The following is a 20272-nucleotide window of genomic DNA, read 5'->3' on the forward strand; positions in this document are numbered from 1 at the left end:
CAGAGCACCTTCAACACTTTCTCTCTTCATCAGCCCTGGTAACTCACATGGCTCTCTGCTCTCCCCAGAAGTGCCATGGTGTGCTAGTGCTAATGTCCCTTTTCTCTCCCCCTGTGTGGCTGGGTTACATAATACCAGGAATCAGAGAGGTAACACAGTGAGCAGCAGAGGATATCAGGTGCCCCAGCCCTATGGCTCCTAACTCATGGGCACCTGCAGTCTGGATAAACACAGGACAGCGGCTGAGATCTGTCAGTGGCTGACAGACACATTCCACAACATCACACAGGACGTGTCACAGTCATTGGGTTTTCCACTGCCTCATGGTGGTGGTCACATTCAAGAGTGTTTAAAGTATGGGATGGATATATAGAACTCAGAGGGATGTATCTGGGTAGAAGCCAAACATTGTAGTGAGAGAGATTGTCAGATGGGGAATGTGTTTCTGATAAAAGCAGGCAGAAGTGTGGTTCTCAGGACAGACCAGAAGTTTTGGATAGTGGTGTTTAGGAGTATTCCTAATGGGGAAATACCTGAATTACATTGGTGTAACTGCATGAGAAAAAACCTCTGGTCAACTTGGGTTTATTTACATGTTACTTAAAGTAGCAGCCACAATGAAAGGGTGGGGAATAACTGAACTCTTTAACCTCTGAAGCAGCCCCTTTTCTTCCCCAAAAGGAAAAAATACAGTATTCTCTTCAGTTGCTTCTTCAGCAATCTCTCTTCTGCAGCAAAGTAATTTCCTGTAAAATCTCCAGGCCTACATCTTTAGTTTTCCTTTGCAAAAAGAGCAGTGAAAGATGAAAGAAAAGCTGGGTAGAGAGAATCCACTCTGGACACTGTCCCTGACTGCATCGGAACCACAGGAAAAATACTCATTTAAAACCTGAGTCTCCTTTACCAGTGAAAAAGTGGGTGCACAGCAGCTGCTGTTGAGGGCCTCTGTCCTCATGGGAGATTTTGGGCTTTTCCAATTCTGTACTTACCAGAAATATTCACAATCATTTTAAGTTGGAACTAAAGTGCCTTTTGGCAGGAAAGATGGGAGGGAATAAAAGGAGTCTTACATATAAACTTTTGCACATGTGTTTAGATTTCCTAAAGCCAGAAATGTTGTGTAGTGGTAGAGATTTCTCACTGCGTTCTCACCAACAATTTTGTTCTTGTTGAGTCATCTACAAAACAAATGTAAGAAACCTAATCACTTCACAGGGTGTGCAGCAGATCACAGAGTTACTTGCAAGTATGCATGTCATGAAACCCTGACACTGTAGGCTGGAACCTTTACAAATCACTTTGCTGTTAGGTAATTAATACATTTTTAGGTTCTTTTGTGCTTAAATAGAAGTGATGATAATAGCACTCAAAGACTGAAAACATGCCTCTTTGCTGCTTTGTCTGTAGACTCATAGGAGCCAGCCAGCCAGTAGAGAGTGGCTCCCAGAACTGACCTGTCTCCCACTGTGCAGCAGCCTGACACCTTCACAGGTCTTTGGAATCCTGCATGTCCTGCCTGCTGTGTACAGTAACTCTCCTGCAGTTATTCAGGTTACACTGCACCAATGCACACCCTGCTGTGTCATTTACAGAAGTGCAGGACGGTACCTAAAGGTGTGCAGCTGGTAACAGGCAGCACGCTGTAGGACACTGCAGTACAAAGTCCTGTATTCTACAAAGCACTACATTTTTAAGGAACTATTGCACCAGATTTAAAAAAAACCCCTCAATTATAAACATGCAGGAACATTCCACTCCCAGGGGAAATTTTCCACACTCTTAACAGGGAAGGAAACCATGCAGAAGAATAAAACAGGAGGTTTTTCAAGGCTTTTCTAGGCTCATTGAAAACTAAAATTCATGTTTTCATCAGAAATACAAAATGGGGGGGGGGGGGAAGAAAAAGAAATTGAAAATATGTAATTTTGGTTTTTATATAATGAAGAAAAGCAAAATTCAATCTTTATTAAATTCTAAAAGTGTTTGTAGTTCATATTTTAACTGATGCTTAAGAAGGTTCAAATCCTTTGCAAAATAATGCAAGAAGCATGAATTGTGTTGTGGCTAAAGACCAAAGGCCATCAGATGAAATCTTTGCAGAGGTAACTCCACTAAGGTCAACTAAATTATGCAGTCTGAAGACATGCTACAGGAGCAGAGATTTTATAAAAATAATAGGTGGTATTTTTAATAATATACCATTTACATGAACTTAAGCACCTGTTTGAACATGAATATAAGCTTTCTCTTTTAAAACCTTTTCATGCCATATTTCTTTCATTTTTATAAAGCAGAACTAAAAGTTCAAAGCTAATTATAACCATTGTTGTGTTGTATGGAGGAGTTCCTGTGGCTGCCAGAGGAGTAGAGCCATAGACAATTTGCCACAGAGGTGACTGATAAAATTAGATGTGATGAAATGACTAGTATTTTATAAAATGTAGTTATACAGGGGTGAGTCAATAGAAAGATGACAGAATGATGTGCAAAAAAACATGCAGTGTATGAATCAGAATGTTAATTGCTGGTATTTTTACACATCAACATAGCTCATGGCAATTTGCAAATGATAACAGATTTCATTAAGACAAAAAACACGAACATGAAATGAAAAACTTGATTCCAAATAAAGATGAAGAAATATAAATAAATAAATAAATCAGGTTAAAGAAATTAATAAAGCAAGTTACTTTACTAAAACCAAGTCTTGAGAGAGATTAGGATACCCATGGATGAAAATCATGATACATTGTTTGTTTACAGTTCCCTATCTGCTGTGCTACTTTGATTGCATATGAAGTAAAACATCATTTAGTTTACACTTGTTCACCCTATATATTAATAATGTCATTAATTCTCCTCATAAGCTTCCCAAGCGTTTCTTGACACATTGCAGAAATATTTTAATCTACACCTTGAAAGTAATTGTTGTAGAGTGTCATGTAGGCAAGTACTTCAACTTTTAATGCTGAAGTAAACTTCTGAATACAAACAATAATTTATATCCTTATAGCTGGAATGAAAGGGCCATCATAGGAATGTGAATTCCTTTCCACTAAAGCCTTCATCAGTCAAAACAGAAGGACTAAAGATGAACCATTAATTCCTTATGGTCTATTAGGGCACAGGTTACTGCACAAAGTGCAGTGTGGTTGAAGAACAGATCCTGATCCTCTGTAACAACTGTATTAAGCAGCTGTCAGGACAAAATTAATAGTTCTAGATGAAAGTGCATGGCAAATTAATGTAGACAAATTAATGTAGACAGCTAGATATGTAAGAATATATTCCATGCCATCTTGTCGTCGACCAAAACATTCACTTATGAAAAACCAGAGCTCAATATGGGGAAAAAGAAAGAGGAAGACAGAAAGTGAGGTGATTTTGCTCTCCATTTCACTTTATTTCATGACAATGTGGAGGAGATAAGACATCCCAGTGAGACACAGAACCTGATAAACTCAAAGACAATTCCACAACTTCTCTGGGGAAAGTGTTGTAATTTATAACTTGCATGGGCAGATGGGAGAGAAAGGAGGCAGCTGCTGTAGCCACAACAGCTGACTACACCAGATATGCCACAACTGCAAAACAGATTTCAGTGAGCCCTCTCTCTTTTTTTAGTTTCTGCATTTACCAAGAAGCCAAAGACAACAGAGGTGACAGCCGGAAACACAGCTGTGTTTGAAGCAGAGACAGAAAAATCCGGCATCAAGGTGAAATGGCAGCGAGCTGGCACAGAAATTACTGAAAGTGAAAAATATGTCATCAAGACAGAAGGCAACAAGCATTCACTGACAATCAATAACGTAGGAAAAGAAGATGATGTGACATATGCTGTAATAGCTGGAAGTTCCAAGGTCAAATTTGAACTCAAGGTCAAGGAACCAGGTACATCATTTCCTATGCAATTCTGGTTTGATCAGTATTTCTAGTCCCACATGCAACCTTCACAAATAAAGGCCATGGAAATTAGCCTATATAAACACTATAAAATGTCTCTACCAGCAATATATCTGTTTTGCCCAATTATTTGAAGCTGCTAATTCATATTAAGCTGAGGAATACATTTCCAGTGGCTAAGACACCTCTTTCCAGGTGTCCCAAGTCCACAGAGAAGAGATCATAGGGGAAATGTCAATGTACATCTTCAGAATTCTGCCAAGCTTTTACACTTAACTACTGAAAAGCAAAGCAAAGCTAATCTAATCCTCACCCTGAACTAAACTGAAATGCCTGATCTTAGGACTGAAATTTTCTTATAACTATTTAATTTAAATACAAAATTGTAACAATTGACAAAACACAAGTTATACTGTAATGTTTCTAGAAGCTCATACATTCCCCAAAATTGTCTCAAAAATCTCCTGCTACCAAAAATGTGTCTTTCAAGAGGGGCTTGAATATGAAGAGTAGCCTTTGTATTATTATGTACCTCCCATTATTACTACCTTTGTACGCATTAAAAGACCAGTTACATGGAATTTTCAAAAACTTTCCCAGGCTTTTCCTGGGAATAAATTTAAAGAGTCAAACTCCCTGGAATTTTCTCATGAAAAAATATCTGAAGACAGGATAGATGAAATCACTCATTTTTTGAAACATTTTGACCTTCCAAATCACTTTTCCCCCTCCAAAATTGTATCCATTTACCACTTCTGGTATTTGACTTTTTGATTTTCAACTTGGTGAAAAGCCTCAAACTCAGATTGTTTATATCACTTCCTTTTCTTTGCTATCACTGTTTGTTTTAGCAACATGATGGGACCTTGTGAGACCTTATGGTCAGCTGAAAATAAATAGAGGAATATTTAACATGCTTCAAGATGTCCTGTTCCATATGCAAAGACAGGGCATGACAGATTATGTGTGAGGGAAAATCCTGGTAGGGATTAGGACAACTTGCCAGCTGTCAGAGCATGCAGAAATATGGTCCTGCTATCTCATCCTGAAAGGAAACTGGGACATATAGTACTCATCATATTTTCCTCATTGTCTTTCAGGTTAGTTCCATGCAGAGGCTGCTATAGGCAGAAAACTTGCAAATAATGCTATGGAGCACAGTGGAGTGTGTAATGTCACAGAGTAACTGGATTGTCCATTATTATTTGGAAGCAGCCCCACTACCTACAGAGAAAAAATATCTTTCTGCAACTGATCTATTTCAAGAAATTCTACCTCCCTCCATCTGCTCCAGTTGCTCACTCCTACTCCATTTTCAGACAATTCTGTCTTCTCCATTGTGCCAAATGCATTTGCCTAAATTTGTCTCTGAGGTCATGGTTTAATTGAGAGGATACAAACTTCCATAAGCCAGGGGAAGACATTACAGATGGATTTTTAAAATGCTTTCTCCATATTGCTTACTAGCAGTGTTTAGAGCTTTTTCCAAGCTGCCCACAACAATAGGTTTTGTAACGTTACATTCCAACAGCATCGTTAAACAAAATCTCATTAATAAGCAAACTGTTTACAAATGTAATGATTACATCATTTTTCATTACCTTTTCTGTTTAGAAACTGACAGTAGTTACTTTAGTTTACTGACATTTGCAACAAATAATAGCATTATTCATCACCTGACAAGTTTCTACACATTAAGTCTATAGAATTTCAAAAACCAGGCATCAGTTCTATCTGTGCTCATCAAAAGAAAAAGCTTCATCATCCTGCTTCAGGGAGCCCCTTCTGCTTCCAGCACATCCTCTAGGCTCCAGGAAACAACACTAATTTCTCTGCATTTCCTAAAATATATTAGAGGCTGTTCTTTTGCAAAATTTCTTCAAAAAGAAAGAGGAAATAGACTTTCTCTAATCTTGGCTTACATTCATTTCCAGAAAAGAGTGAGACAGTCACTCCTGCAGAAGCTGCTCCAGCCCCAGCTGCCCCAGAGTCACCTGCTCCACCAGCAGAAAGCAGCCAAAACACAGAAGGTAATAGAGAATTAACATTGACATCAAGTCTGGTTTATTAGCAGAAGGGAAGAATATCCACAGGGACTCCTTAATGTGAAACAGAGACAGTAAGTGAAAGCAGATCACAAAGAATAAAGAATCTCAGAGGCAGAAGAAATCTACTGAGAAGTTTTTAAATTAATTAACTAGTTCACTATACAGTTTGATGCAAAAAAGTCTAAATAGTAATTATGATGTATATCAGTTTCATCAGCTGAGACACACCCAGAAGAACCTCTGGACCCCATTGGGCTCTTTGTGGCACGACCACAGGATGGAGAAGTTACTGTTGGTGAGTGCATGTTGGTCAAGTGAAGTTTGTAAACTGTACCTGTTGCTTGACTATCCCTAGCTCTCTAAGTACAGAGTGACAGCAGTGACACAACAGATAAACATAATTCATAATCTTACTTTAATCTACTTCTCCTACAAGGTGGAAACATCACATTCACTGCCAAAGTAGCCGGTGAGAGCCTGCTGAAGAAGCCATCAGTGAAATGGTTCAAAGGAAAGTGGATGGACCTGGGAAGCAAAGTGGGGAAACATCTCCAGCTACATGACAGTTATGATCGAAATACCAAGGTACAATTGGCAGAACAGGGTTCTCAGTCTTCTAGGTACTAATCTTTAATCTGAGGAAAATAGAAACTAAAATAGTTTGATGTTAAGGTACCCAAAGCAACACACAAGGCCATACTTATTCACAGAAGTCTGTGTTTTGACCACACAGACAAGAGACAAACTCTACATACTCCTGCAAGCCTTATCTGTGGTGAAATGAGAAAACCTCTAGAGGACTGGGGGAGTAGTTTTGCACTTTCCACTGCAGGATTCCCTTCATCTTCCTTCAAGAAACTTGGTATATTTAAGAGAAAACAATCAGCTATTTAAGCATAGTCTATCTTGGTCTTAATAGGTCAATCATTCTGCTATTAGTGCTGGAATTCATTGCTCTCTTGCATTGTCTAGACTGCTTTAAGTAGCTGAATAAGACCCATTTTTTACCAGAAATTTGTCCAAACGTACCTGAGCAGGAACACGAGTCTGTACCACGACTTTGCTTCCACTGTGGTACATGAACCACTACCACCCTCTCCTGGAGGGAACGGGACAGACTGGCTCACATGAGCCACTCCTTTCCCTGAATTTTGGCCTCTTCTGCACACGTTCTGGGAAGAGGCTAAAACTGCTTAGTGAAAGCATTATTCCTGTTTCCAGTGCACGTGGAATTAGTGTATGCCCCAGCACAGTTTGATAATACACTGTTTTATCCTCAAGAATACCTGTACTGACAGCACTCTTCAGCTGTTTCTACTGAATTGGGGATTATAGATAATTTTTTGTCACAGTAATGAGTTGGACACTCATGAGGTTCTTAGTTCAAAGGGTGAACAAAGACATAGTTCATCTTTTGTCTGTTTCTCTCCATGTATTCCCTCTCTCAGGTTTCACCATTTTATTTTCTAACTTAATTATTGTATCATTGGTGTTCTCTTCTAGGTGTACACCTTTGAAATGGAAATCATAGAAGCAAACATGACTTTTGCAGGAGGGTACAGATGTGAGGTGTCTACCAAGGACAAGTTTGATAGCTCTAATTTCAGCCTGACAGTCAATGGTAAGGTGAATTCCTTCCATCTCTCTTTTTCCTTCCTGCCCCTGTACTTTTTTTCCCTGTCCACCAACAATTCTTTCTGGTACATAATGGTTACTAGACAAGCACAAATCTGAAGTATAGACCTGAAGATCTAGAGAGGAGAATGGGATTGAGATTATTAGAAATACCACTTGGTTGTCACTCTGATCAGAGCACTGCGATGCTGTTAAAGAAAGCACATGCAAAGATGCAAAACTGCCCACATTTTCTCTGGCTTTATTCTGATTTCAGATTCATTCTTTCATTAAGTTCAATTCCACTAGAATAGAAGTTCATTCTTATTTTGGCAAAAGTTAAGTACTAAAAATGGATATTTGAAAAAGATAGATTTAGATATGTGACACTATTGTCAATTCCTTTTTCCTTCCTATATAAATAAATTCAACTCGCACAGAAGCACCTTGTGAGATAAAATTGCTTTAAGAGCAGATGACTCATTTTACTTAATGCATGGTGCCACCCTCACAAGTGCTATGCTGAAAAGTTTATAAAACTTAAAAAGGAAGTACATTTCAACATCAATTTGGCCTTGACTGGAAAAGTTTAAGTAAGAGTATAAGCACGGACTGACTGAAAGAACTGAGTGTTTGGACCATTTCTGGCTTCAGCAATTCTGTTGAAGGGGCTGCAACATTAACTTCTGTCCAGCTACCACTGAACCTAACAACAAAGGTTTATTAAGTTATTTGATCAGCAGTGTTAAATTTAGTAGTTTCACTAGATAGGACTCATAAGACTTAGGAGCAGCGACTGAGAACAGTTTTTCTCCCAGCAGTAGCAGCACACCAATTTATACCAATAATGTAATGGAATTCTCTCTATACAACAACCTCAATTAGGTTTCTGTACCTCTCTACATAGTTCCAGAAATTATCTCTGCTGTCAGAAGATAAATTATAATTTATTATTAATAATAGTATTCAGTTGATGTCCAGTCATATTCTCATTAGGGTTTAAATACTCTGTGAAGACACTATTGAAATTAAAATTTTGCAGCAGGAGAACTGACAAGCAAGAGATAAGATAGTCCATCAGGCTCCAGGTTATTATGAAACATGAGACAGAAATAAGTTAAAACCACTGGATGTTGAAAGCTAAAATTAGTGAAGGTTACGTGCTTAAAGATGATGTGTTAATCTTTCAATATGCAATTAATCACAATTTACAATATAAGAATTTCTTTCTAAAAATGCCAGCAAAGGAAAACTTTAAAAATAGCAGCGTGTTTTTACATTTTGTTGACTTGCTTTCCCATTTTTCCTCATTACTTTTTGTCACATCAGAAGCACCTGTAAGCGGAGACTTGGACATCCGAGCTGCCTTCCGCCGCACGTGAGTACGCACAGCAGAAACCTGTCTAGGTCAGGCTACACATCCTTGTGCAATTCATCACTTTCCCAGAAAAAACTAGCTAAAAGCAAAGCTGTTAGACAAACAAACACAGAGATGTCTACTAAGAAAATATTTCTACTATTAAAATACTATACGACTCCTGGAAATCACCTAAGAGAGTTTGGACTTTGTACTACTGTAATAATCATGCTTGCCTTCAATTAGGCAATCCATAATGTGTATAATTGTAATAAGAACTTCAGCACCTTTTTTCCAGGCCTGTAAAGAGCATTCCAGATATAGACCAATAGAGACGGAAAAGATACTGCGTGATGTTGGTCTTGATTTTGTCTGGCTTACATGTATCTTAGTACAAATATTTGCATTTGCCAAACAAGGAGAGTGGAGTTTGGTGTGAGCTCTGTAAGCAGCATATGACTGATAACATTCCTGCAAGCATTTTGATTGTATCTGTTTTCATGTTCTATACCTATATTAGCTGAATGAAGAAAATCACATTGTGAGTGGTGAAAACTCAGGTATATGTAGTCTTAGATATTAAAGACTGGTGTTGAAAAGGCCAATCTCCCCCCATCTTTAATACTTTCTGATGTCTCTCTTAATGGAATAATGTTCCCTTCTATTAGTAAGATTCACAAAATTGGTTGGATTTTTTTCTAGTGTTAGACATTAATACGTGCTCCCTTTTTCCTTCATGCAATAATAAGTTTCTATTTTAGTTTTTATATGTATTTCTGAAAAGTTACTAGACCAATAATATTTTGACATCTATTTCTCTATAGGACACAAATAATCTGTGGCAATTATTTGAGTATTTCTCTATAAGTCCTATTTTTATATGAGAATTTTTCTAAGATTTAGAAAATCTTAGAAAATCTTTCACAAAGAATTAAACAAGGCTAGCAGAATTTGTCTGCAGTTAAGTGCATCTATAGGTAGCTCACCAGCCTCACCGTAAAAAGGTGGCCACTCAGTACTAAGTGCATTGTGTTATTTCACTGCAGTGAAAAGAGAGTTTCTCTTCTTGTTAGCACAATTAAAAGAATTCCAAATCAGTTTGAAGGGAGTGCAGTGTGAGCAGCTTCAGGCAGTTCAGATTGTCAGTTTCTCCTGTAAGAATGAAGCCAGATTTTGAACTGAACTGTTTAAATCTGAAGCTTTGTCTTTGATACCCTTGCTCAGGAGCCTAGCAGGAGGGGGGAGACGGATGACTTCAGCCTTTCTCAGGTAGTCACTGACTGTGTCAGCAGACAAAGTTAAGTCTTACAATGAACTGTCTCTCTCTGCTTAGGAAGAAAAAAAAAAACAAGCCCAAAGAATTAAGATGCAGCTTAAATTTCAAATAAATCACTGTTTATAATGTGTAGTATTTATATGAGATTAATACATATAAATATGAAATAATGTAAGACAAAAAAAGAAAAATTAAAAAGATAAAACATAAGAACATAAAAGGATAGATAAAAACAGATAAATAAAGAAAAGAGTAGCTTGGTAGTTCAGTGAGAGGCAGATTCATCTAGAGAAAACATGCATGTGTTTGGCCAGTGACATCTTCTCACCCTTGTCAGAAGAAAAAAAGTAACTTTAAATTATATGCATGTCTGCCCTCTCTGTTTTACACGTTTTCCTCTCTACTGAGCACATTTTGACTAAAATTGCTGTTGCTCACAGAAATGTATCAACACAACTGAAAATCTCTTGTTTCCTGGCACACTCCTTATCATATCATCATTAAATTTTTCACTCCATGCCTTTTGCTCCTAATGTTTTCTACTATAGCAAGAACTGGAGTTCTGAGATTAGATTTAACTATATGCATGTTAAAGCAATTATTAGGGTCTTTTCTTCAAAAAAGCTAAACCTTGATTGCTGGTCTTTCCTGAAACTTTAACTACCATTTGTGAAACAATAAGGTGAATAGTTATTCTGCTAGCTGTAGACCTGTTTTACTGAATATTTGATCACAGGAAATCCTTTCCAAATTTGGGATTACCATAGTTATTTTTATGTACATTTTATGCCTGCAAACACATAAATTCTTGTGAAAGTAGGGCCAAAACCACACTTCTCTGTTTGAGCCTTATACCCAGGAAATTATAATTTCCAGTAATGTATTATTCTGAAAGTAACCCAAGATGTAAAGCCAGTATTTTCTTAAAGAAAAGATCTCTTGTCACAGCATATTTCAAATTACACTGACTCTCAATTGTTCTTTAACCTTATATTGTCCAGCAGCACAAGAACTTTGTACTTGTTTCTGTTTCATTTTTTATAGTACTGTTAAAATGCCCATAATTTTTCTGTTGAGACTGTTTTCTCATTTCTAAAACTTCTTGTTCATGCAATGCTGAGTTTTCCCAACACTTCGATTTACATTCTACAGATGGACTGTTTTTTTCTGAAGCAACTAGGACTGTGTGTGGACATTATGGCCTACACCTACCACCAGTACAACTGGAAAGAAAATATTCTTCTTATGAAACAATAATTAAATGCAAGGTGTTGCTTCTGGAAGAATATTAATGCTGTGAGGTGGAGTCACCAGATTCTTTCACTCAAGACAACAGAGATGTTAAAGAGCAGCTGGTCATTGATGATAGTAGACTGGCTGAGATGAAGAAAATACATTTGGGCTTTCTAAATCCTGTCTGAATGCAAAGAAGACCTTTTTTAGGAATTAAATCTAAAGAAGTGATTGTAGTGACTTTATGCTGTTTCCAGAGTAGGTCAGTATTACAACTGTTCAGAAGCACAGCTAAAACCCACTGGATTCAGAACACCAAAAATAACATTGTGCATTCCATCTGAGTTCACTGTGTGCAATGGGCAGAGTCACACATCAAAAAGCTCCTGCCAGGTGCTCCTTGTTTTCACAGACCAACTCCCCACAACATTGCTTGTCATGATACTTGTTGAGCAAAGGCATATTGAACTGAAAGGCAGAGCACAGAATTCCTCCTTCAACTCTCCCAGGCACCAATGATGTGACACTTTTTTCAGTGTAATGAATTCTGGTAACACAAACAGCCTCAAGAAAAAATTACAGCTGGGATAATGCTAAGGATAAAACCAATGATTTTAGGTTGTGAGGCATTCCACACAAAGCTTGATTAAATACTGCCCCAACTGTAAACAACATCCACACTCCTGAAAGACAGAGGAAAGAGGGAAACTTCTGCAACACCTCTGTGATAATGAATACATTCCAAATCAATATGATGACCAAATTAATACCCTGTACAACTTCATGCACAATCGGCATAGAAAAAATACAATTTCATTACATTTATTTTTAAACCTAAATGCAAATTAATATGAACACAGAGCCTACTTAAGTCACTTTCCATGTCAATGCACATTCTAATTAATTATAAACCCATCTACTACTCCTCTACAAAAATATGCCATCTACATTATGTTATAGTCTCACAAGCTATTCTCATTTCCTTCTGAAACTAATTATGGCTTTCTATTACTGTACAGTACTGAAGGACATGATGATGGGGCAGAGTTTAATTTCAGCTCCCTACTGAAAAAAAGGTGAGTAAAAAAATCCATAGACTTAGAGAAATAAGGCTTCTGTAGAACAACTCTGAAACACCAGAACTGGAATAAGTGAAAGTTTCACAAATTCAGAATCCTTGTCATTTTCCTAAAGCAGCTCTAAATGGAAAAAGCATGACAGGTAATTATGGCTACTTCCTGAAATACACAGCATTTGCTGCATTTCTGCTAGGTTTATACAGGAGAGAAAAAAAAAAAAAGAGGAAAAAAAATCTTTCCCAAGATAGAAAAGGCCTGGACTCAGGTAATTACATGTTTCCAGCAGCTCTTTTCATGGGGGAATGGGGGGATTAAAAATACCAATTTATAATGCTGCCTTATTAAGAACCAAGATTTTTTATTAGATAGCTAAATGTAACTATTACACTGTTCAACTATTATTATCTATTATATAGATATTCTTTGTTGCATAAATATGACAAATATGTTTTACTCTTCCAGTTGTAATTTGTATTTCTTTCTGTTAGTTTTACTTTCACTTTTTTTTTTTTTTTTTGCTGTAATTTCTTCTCTAATTCCCATCTTTCCTTGATGTCTCTGTTTTCATTACCTGTTTACTTATGCTCTTCTCTTTTACCAAACTCTTAATCTGAATGTTTTGGATTCCACTGTTGCCAACAGAGAGTAAGATTTCTATTTAATTGTATTCTAAATGCATGGGTCAGACTGAATATAAGAACCATTTGGTTTGAAATAATGCATGCATCTTTGTCTTCTTTATGTGTAGAATTTGATAAAAATTCTATAGCATGAAAGAAAATTATTGACTGCTAATTTCTGAGACAGAAATTATTTTTAACAGTTTTAAGGTTAAAATTAAGACAATTTCATACAATCAACATATTTCTCTGAATGTCATTTGGCTTTTACCATCACTTTCTTTCATGCAACCGGTTCTAAAATTTCCTTGAATTTCCAAATTTTCTCAATAACCTGCTGCTTTGTATTCCTGTTTTCACAGTATTTAGAATCAGAAAAATCATTCACATAATATTGTTGCCTATCAAATAGGTGATGAAGTTTTGCTTGCCTCTTTCTGTTCACTGACCACTCACTCTGTCTTTCCAGCACCTGAAACTACTATAAAAACTGTCACTTAGATTCATGTTTTGCAAGTCTAAACTTTCTTACTCTGAGTTTTCACAATCAGCTCCTTGGATGCGTGTTGTTGTGAATCTGTGTTCAGTCTCTGCTCAGGCAGTGGTTTCACTATTTATAAAAAGTGTTTTATCCTCACAAAGGGCACAGGATTGTGCTGACACATGAAGTAACTTCCTACAGAAGGCAATAAAGCCACAATAGGCACAGGCTAACTCACCCAAACTTCAGTGGGCCAACAAGGCCACATGCTGCACAAACCCGTGTTACACCCCATGCAGGGCATCTGTCTTCAGATGAATCTTGGCTTTGCAGTAACACCAAAAGCAGAACACTTCAGGGGATCAGACAGATCAGACAGAAAAGACACCTATAAAACTTTCTACAGCTGACATTGATAACTAAGTTTCTTGTTCCAGCATGAACACAAATTGTTGTAAACACACTCTGGTTTCCACAGAAGATGTAAGGCATAAAGCAATTGCTTATCTTCTTTATAAAATTTTAAATAAATGAAAACCAGCATGAAAATATTTGCATAATTTCACACAGGATCTCCAGCTGGAATGAGGTGCTGGGTAGTAAAAGCCCCTCTCCTCATGCCTTTCCCTTTTGCTCTCATAATTAGTTTTGAGCAACAGTCAAACTCAAAACAGCAGTAACTATCCTCAGTATTTACAGAAATGTTAAATTTATTGATTTAACTATGCATTATTTGTAAGGCTAGAAATGTAATTTATTAAAAGAAGCTAATAAATTTCTCTGCATTTTAGCAGTGTTTCTGCCATTTCTTGACTTAAAAAATCTCTGCCTAGTGAATTTAAGAACATCATTTCACTGCTCCTAGTTGTTTTTCACAGCCACTTCAGAAGTAATTTGTGGATTCTTCAGTCTTTGCACACCTCAGGCTGAAGACCATTTATATTAATGAGAACAGATAGGCATAAAATCTCATAATGGAATGAAATAATTCCTCATTGAAATAGAACGGGAAAAGGGATCTCATGCTGGGGAACTCTCAGGAGCTTTGCAGATTCAAACAGAATCGAGAATTATTCTTCTACCATTTCTGCTTTCTTACACCATTTTACCAGTGTCCCTCAATCCACAGGTAATGATCATTCTATAATAAATAGCTTCACTATAATGAAGAGCTTCATTTAACACTGTATCTCCTATCACTGTAATTTAATTAACCGGTGTTGACATACAGATGTCATGGGCCAAGGAGAGGTCATTGGGAAGAGGAAGGGAACAGCTGTCACAGGACTATTAAATGGGATAGTGAGCAGAGACCTTGAAGGAGGTGACAGCTGACAGGGTCCAATCAGTTGACAGTAACTGGATAGGAAGGAACCATTTCTGGGATGTACAAAACTATTTTTAACCCCTCCACATATGTTTAAAACATATCAGCTGCATATTCCATTTACAGCAGGTTCACTGAGCTGCATCTTGATGCCCCCAAGTGCATAACTAACCTATGAGGTGATCCCTGTGAATAAGGATCCCCAGCACCAGGGAGGAGAGCAGAGGAGGGGGAGAAACCTCACGAGTCCAAGTGCTCTCTTACTTTTCATACACTGCTTAGTTCCTGCTGGTAGTGGAGGAGTACAGCTTCTCTGGGCAAACTCGGTGTCTTTCTGGGATCAAAGAGAATATTTTAACAAATGCAAAATAGTGAAAAGGAGTGCTGCAATGGGGAAAACTTTGCTCAAAGGCAAACATTTTTTTCTTTTCATTTTCAGAACTCATTTAAACAGGAATTACACACTCTAGCTTTTAGTCCCATTTTGCATGAAACACAAAAGCCTTTTCTTTTAATTAAAAAAAAAAAAAGTATTTGCTAGTGAGAGACTATATTATTTCTTATGTTCAACTTCTTATATTGCATACGCCAGAACCGTATTGCAAGATAAAACAATGGGATGACCCTCAGTAATGGAAAAGCTAAAGCAAAAACTAGGGAACTCTTCTCAATAGTGAGATATTAGACTACTTTGGAACTCCTTTGAAATTGGAAGATTTGTCTCATTATGTACTTAAAAATAACTCTCAGAAAGCATTTTTGAAATCTCCATGAATAGTCCTACCTGCAAATTTTCAGATATAGAGTGTGTATATACAGACAAGCCTAAAAGTAGGGAGATAGAGAAACTACCAATGTTTATATAATATCTTAAGGAAGATTAAAATATTTGATATCTTAAGTCTTTCTTATTTCCTATGATTTTTTATTTTTTAAGATACAATTTCTCCACAGAACTTTACTGTATTGGTACAAAAATTAAATACATATTAGAAATATTATATGCCCTTAGTTTTATATAGTACTCAGTATTTAGTATATATATATATATATATATATATATATATATATTTACATGTATTTACACATACTTGAAAACCACTCCTTGACATGATCAGGGCAACAAGACCAAGAACTGCCGATGGAAAAAAATCTTGATCTACGTGGCAAATCAGTTCAGTTTTCCTATCTCCTGCTAAGCAAAACTAAAAACTATTTGTAGCAACTTCAAACTAAATGCTAGGTATACAGAAGAGTAAAATTTGGTAAAATTTATTGGTGACCTCACTGCAGTGTTATAGCAAAGCAAATATCCAGTGTGCTGCTCTTATCACAGGCACTCCAAACTTCATCTCCTCCTATCAGTTCAGTGAGTGCTGGTGAGGGCTTCGGGCTTAGCAAGTGCTAAACCACTTTGAAGATATGAGATACTGCCTGCCATATTTCAGCTCAGTCTCACTGAGCTGAAATCCCCTTCTCTTGCTGAGTTTCTGTTCAAGAGCTACAAGGTGTTGGAAATTCCACGGTTGGACTGCAGCACTTTAATAAACACAGTGTTCCTATTGCAAGCAGGCATTTTTTTGGCAATAAAAGCAGTACCAGAAATGTTTGGTTATATCTCCTGTCTGAACTGACTACAGCAATATTTGTTAAGTAGCAACATTTCTCACAGACTAACTGGACTGCTATTTTCCTGCAAAAAATAGAAATACATCCAATAACGTTCCATTTTTCTCTCTTATGCATCATCTGTTGCCTTACTTGTCTTCTTGATGGTGTTTACCTCTGAACATGACTTTATTATAAGGGTGTGTTCTGCTGCACCAGAATCTGCTTGGTGCAGGTGATAGTTAGAAACAAGTTACAGGAAATTCTTTCTTCTAAGAATTTTTTAATTTTAACTTTTTTTTTTTAATGTTACTTCTTCTATAATTTCTCTATTTAACAAAATGCAAACTATGACAGGCAAAAATGCCATGATGGCAGGGCGAAGCAGAGTTGTTTGTTTCCCTGGAAGGTGATCAGCCACAAGTAGGAATAAACAGAAGTGCTTGCACTTCGCAGATAAATCCCACAGTGGACCTGTACGTACAAACTGTGGGAGCAAGTTTGATTTCAGTATGGATCAACATTTTCCTCAAGCCCATTTCAGAGCATTTGCATGAATTCCTCCATCTCCCTGCTACTGAAGCACAGGCATGCTCTGCTAAGGGTGAAGATGAGGTTCATGGCTCTTTTGTACTAACACATGATGCCCTTTTCTTGCCCACTGGGATGCTGCGTGTTTTCCCACCCGGTTCTCGGCGTCCTTCTGGAGCACAGCAGCTTCCTGCGCCCTTCCAACCGGTAAGGTCATGCCAACCTCTTTTTCTGTTTATGATCTTCAAACAAAGATATGATGGCAGATAAAAAAACAACACCTCTCCCAAAGCCAGACAGCCAAATTTTCCCCTAGTTTTACTAAACCAAGCATTCATTCTTTCATAATCACTAGTTCTTTGGCTAAAATATAAAATAAGCAGTTCACTGTAAAGCAGTTCACTTGTTTGCCACTACTCACCAGCCTCTTTATGTTTTATACATTACTACAGACAACAATTTTCTTCACAACAGATGATAATCATCTTAATAACCTGTGATTCTTTTTAGTGAAGATAAAAATTGTCTGGAGTAGAAAAGGATATGCCTCTTATAAACATAAACCAAGTGCCTTTTTTCTAAGATGTTACCAGCATATCATTCAATTCCTTGCTTTGCCACATTCCATGTTTTCTCCATTGACCATGACAAGAAAATAAGTTTCCTTATGTTTCCATTACCAATCATTAAAGGAAGTTAAAATGTATTAATTTTGGTTGTTAGAAATAAACCCTTCAGGATAGAATTCAATTTTAATCACTATATATAAAAATAAAATTAAAATGAGGCACCAGTTTTATTTCATTATTTTACATAATAATATAGTAAAAAGTTAGACTGTTAATTATTTTTTTAAGAAATGGCTTCATCAAGACAATATGTAGCTGCCAACCCTACAGCTTTCTTTAAATACTCTTAATAGTAGCACTCAGAAACTCTAATCCCTTTCTGCAGAGGTGAAGGAAAATCTGAATCACAATCTGATGTTGATGTCTGGGATATCCTGAGGAAAGCTCCTCCTACGGAATATGAGAAAATTGCTTTCCAGTATGGTATCACAGATTTGCGTGGGATGCTGAAACGCCTCAAACGCATAAAGAAGGAAGAGAAAAAAAGCACAGGTTGGTGAGATGCTATTCTTGCAAATATAGTGTTCATATCTTCTTTACAGCAGCGAGATACAAGACCATGAGAAACAGTAATTTCCTGTCCCAGTTATTACCCAGTGTTTACATATGAAATACTGATTACCAAAGATTGCAGCTATGTCCAACACGCTGAGCTACCTTGCTCTGAAACTCTGGACATACTAAACACCCTCACTTCACCACTTCCAAAAGATTGGCCCCTAATATGTCCCTGAACATAAAACAACATCCCCTACTTGCTCTCCACCCCAGTTAGTCAGTATGTCAGGCAACAGTGATATATTTGAACAATTTCATTTTCATAGGTATGATACCTTTGAAATTCTTGCACCTTTCCTAGTCCTGTCAATTATTAATTGCCTTATTGTAACTGACTTCTTAAAAAGTCTGAAACAGAGAAGGCAAACAGCCTTCATTCATCAGTACGGAGAAGACCAAGTATAATTTTCCCATATGAACAGATGTAACTCTAGGATATGTTGAAGTACATATTCACATCTTATTTAGAATATTCTACTTTGCTTATTTTGGTTTATAACACATGCCTGTCATCCTACATTAAGGAAAAACAGTACAGGATGAAGAACAGACAGAAAGGGTAAAAATTCAAACAGGGATGTAGAAACTGGGGACACAACATGAAAGGGAATAAAGATTTGTTTCATGACTCAAAATAAAAAAAACCCAAGCACAAAAATGATAAGGTTTTTTTTTTTTTATCATTCTTTATCATAGCATTCCTCAAGAAACTGGATCCAGCTTACCAAGTAGACAAGGGGCAAAAGATTAAATTAATGGTTGAAGTTGCCAATCCAGATGCTGATGTGAAATGGCTGAAGAATGGACAGGAGATCCAAGTGAGTGGCAGGTAAATTAGAAATATGAGAAATCCAAAATGGAATGAGCTACAGCTTGGACAAAGTGAAAAATCTAGCTTTTCTTAGAAAGAAAGGAATAAACAGGGAAAAATAGGGGCTGAGAAAGAATCTATGTAGTGCTATGGCTCCAGCGCAGTGTGCTGTTGTCATAACTTTTTCTTTTTTCTTCCCTCTGCTCTATATATCTACATGTGGGACTGGATGCCCTCATCTACCAACTTAGCAAGTAAGTCCTGAGATTATATTCTGCTCTTGTTGGGTACAAATGCACTTTCTCCTGATCTGGAATATACCTCAGTGTAACTTGTATGTAAAACAAATTTCCAGTGATTTTGTGCTGAAGCCATTTTTAATGGTAGTCATGCTAGATCTTAGGACAGCATCCAACACCATTCATAGGATCACATCTCACACTTGAAGGAAGATTCACCACAATTTCCTATGCTAGTTTTTCAAACACTGCTGCTGTTCACTGCACCAGGACAGGCCTGTTGGGCTTGAGTCCTTACAAATCTTGCCACTGATATCAGAAAAAGAGGAGGAATCCTTTTCTTCCAGGCAGGAAAAACAGTGTCTGGGTCTAGAAGGGCTTTTCTCTGATAATTACACTTAGATTCTCTTTTCAGATATATTTTTGAGGCTGTTGGAAATAAGAGAATACTGACCATAAACCACTGCTCCCTGGCTGACGATGCAGCATATGAATGTGTGGTAGGGGATGAGAAGAGCTTCACAGAATTATTTGTAAAAGGTGAGCAATGGTAGCAAAAGGAAAGAGATCTCCTCATACATTTAGCATTGAATTACTGTCATCTTCTCTACTCACAAATTTATCTTACAGGAAAGGAAATTCTCAAACATATTAACAAATTCCGAGATCTATTGAAGTAGGTATTTTTCTTACAGTTAAATTGAGGAAAATTTTGCCTAAGAGCAACCAGGAAAGCAGAATAGTGATAGTTATCATTAATTCTCATTTACCTCTCAACAATGGGGCTAGAAACTTACTTTAAAAATTTGATTCTGCTGAAAATAAACATCTGCCCCAAGCTCTACAAGTGGACCAAATAGTACAGAAAAGTAATGCCTCCTGTTTAGAAATTTACAATATAGATGAAAACTGTTTAATTCTATATTTTTATTCCAATTCAAGAAAAATGTCATTTGGA

General features: G+C 37.0%; 1 protein-coding gene across 2 annotated transcripts in view; it reads left to right on the forward strand.

Annotated features, from left to right (window-relative positions):
• Nucleotides 1-20272, forward strand: part of MYBPC3 (myosin binding protein C3) — a 59325-nt gene that overhangs the window by 5293 nt on the left and 33760 nt on the right. The window contains exons 2-15 of one of the 2 annotated variants that reach the window (XM_058806460.1): nucleotides 3625-3891; nucleotides 5838-5933; nucleotides 6160-6246; nucleotides 6388-6536; nucleotides 7455-7572; nucleotides 8895-8943; nucleotides 10147-10191; nucleotides 12451-12507; nucleotides 13153-13155; nucleotides 17261-17284; nucleotides 18032-18198; nucleotides 18961-19093; nucleotides 19327-19329; nucleotides 19730-19854. In XM_058806460.1, the coding sequence (XP_058662443.1) occupies nucleotides 3625-3891; nucleotides 5838-5933; nucleotides 6160-6246; nucleotides 6388-6536; nucleotides 7455-7572; nucleotides 8895-8943; nucleotides 10147-10191; nucleotides 12451-12507; nucleotides 13153-13155; nucleotides 17261-17284; nucleotides 18032-18198; nucleotides 18961-19093; nucleotides 19327-19329; nucleotides 19730-19854 (1323 nt within the window). The remainder of the gene's footprint in view (nucleotides 1-3624; nucleotides 3892-5837; nucleotides 5934-6159; nucleotides 6247-6387; nucleotides 6537-7454; nucleotides 7573-8894; nucleotides 8944-10146; nucleotides 10192-12450; nucleotides 12508-13152; nucleotides 13156-17260; nucleotides 17285-18031; nucleotides 18199-18960; nucleotides 19094-19326; nucleotides 19330-19729; nucleotides 19855-20272) is intronic. The other variant, XM_058806459.1, reaches the window with a different exon arrangement.

This window comes from Ammospiza caudacuta, chromosome 6 (assembly GCF_027887145.1).
Source record: "Ammospiza caudacuta isolate bAmmCau1 chromosome 6, bAmmCau1.pri, whole genome shotgun sequence".
Classification (NCBI taxonomy): Eukaryota; Metazoa; Chordata; class Aves; order Passeriformes; family Passerellidae; genus Ammospiza; species Ammospiza caudacuta.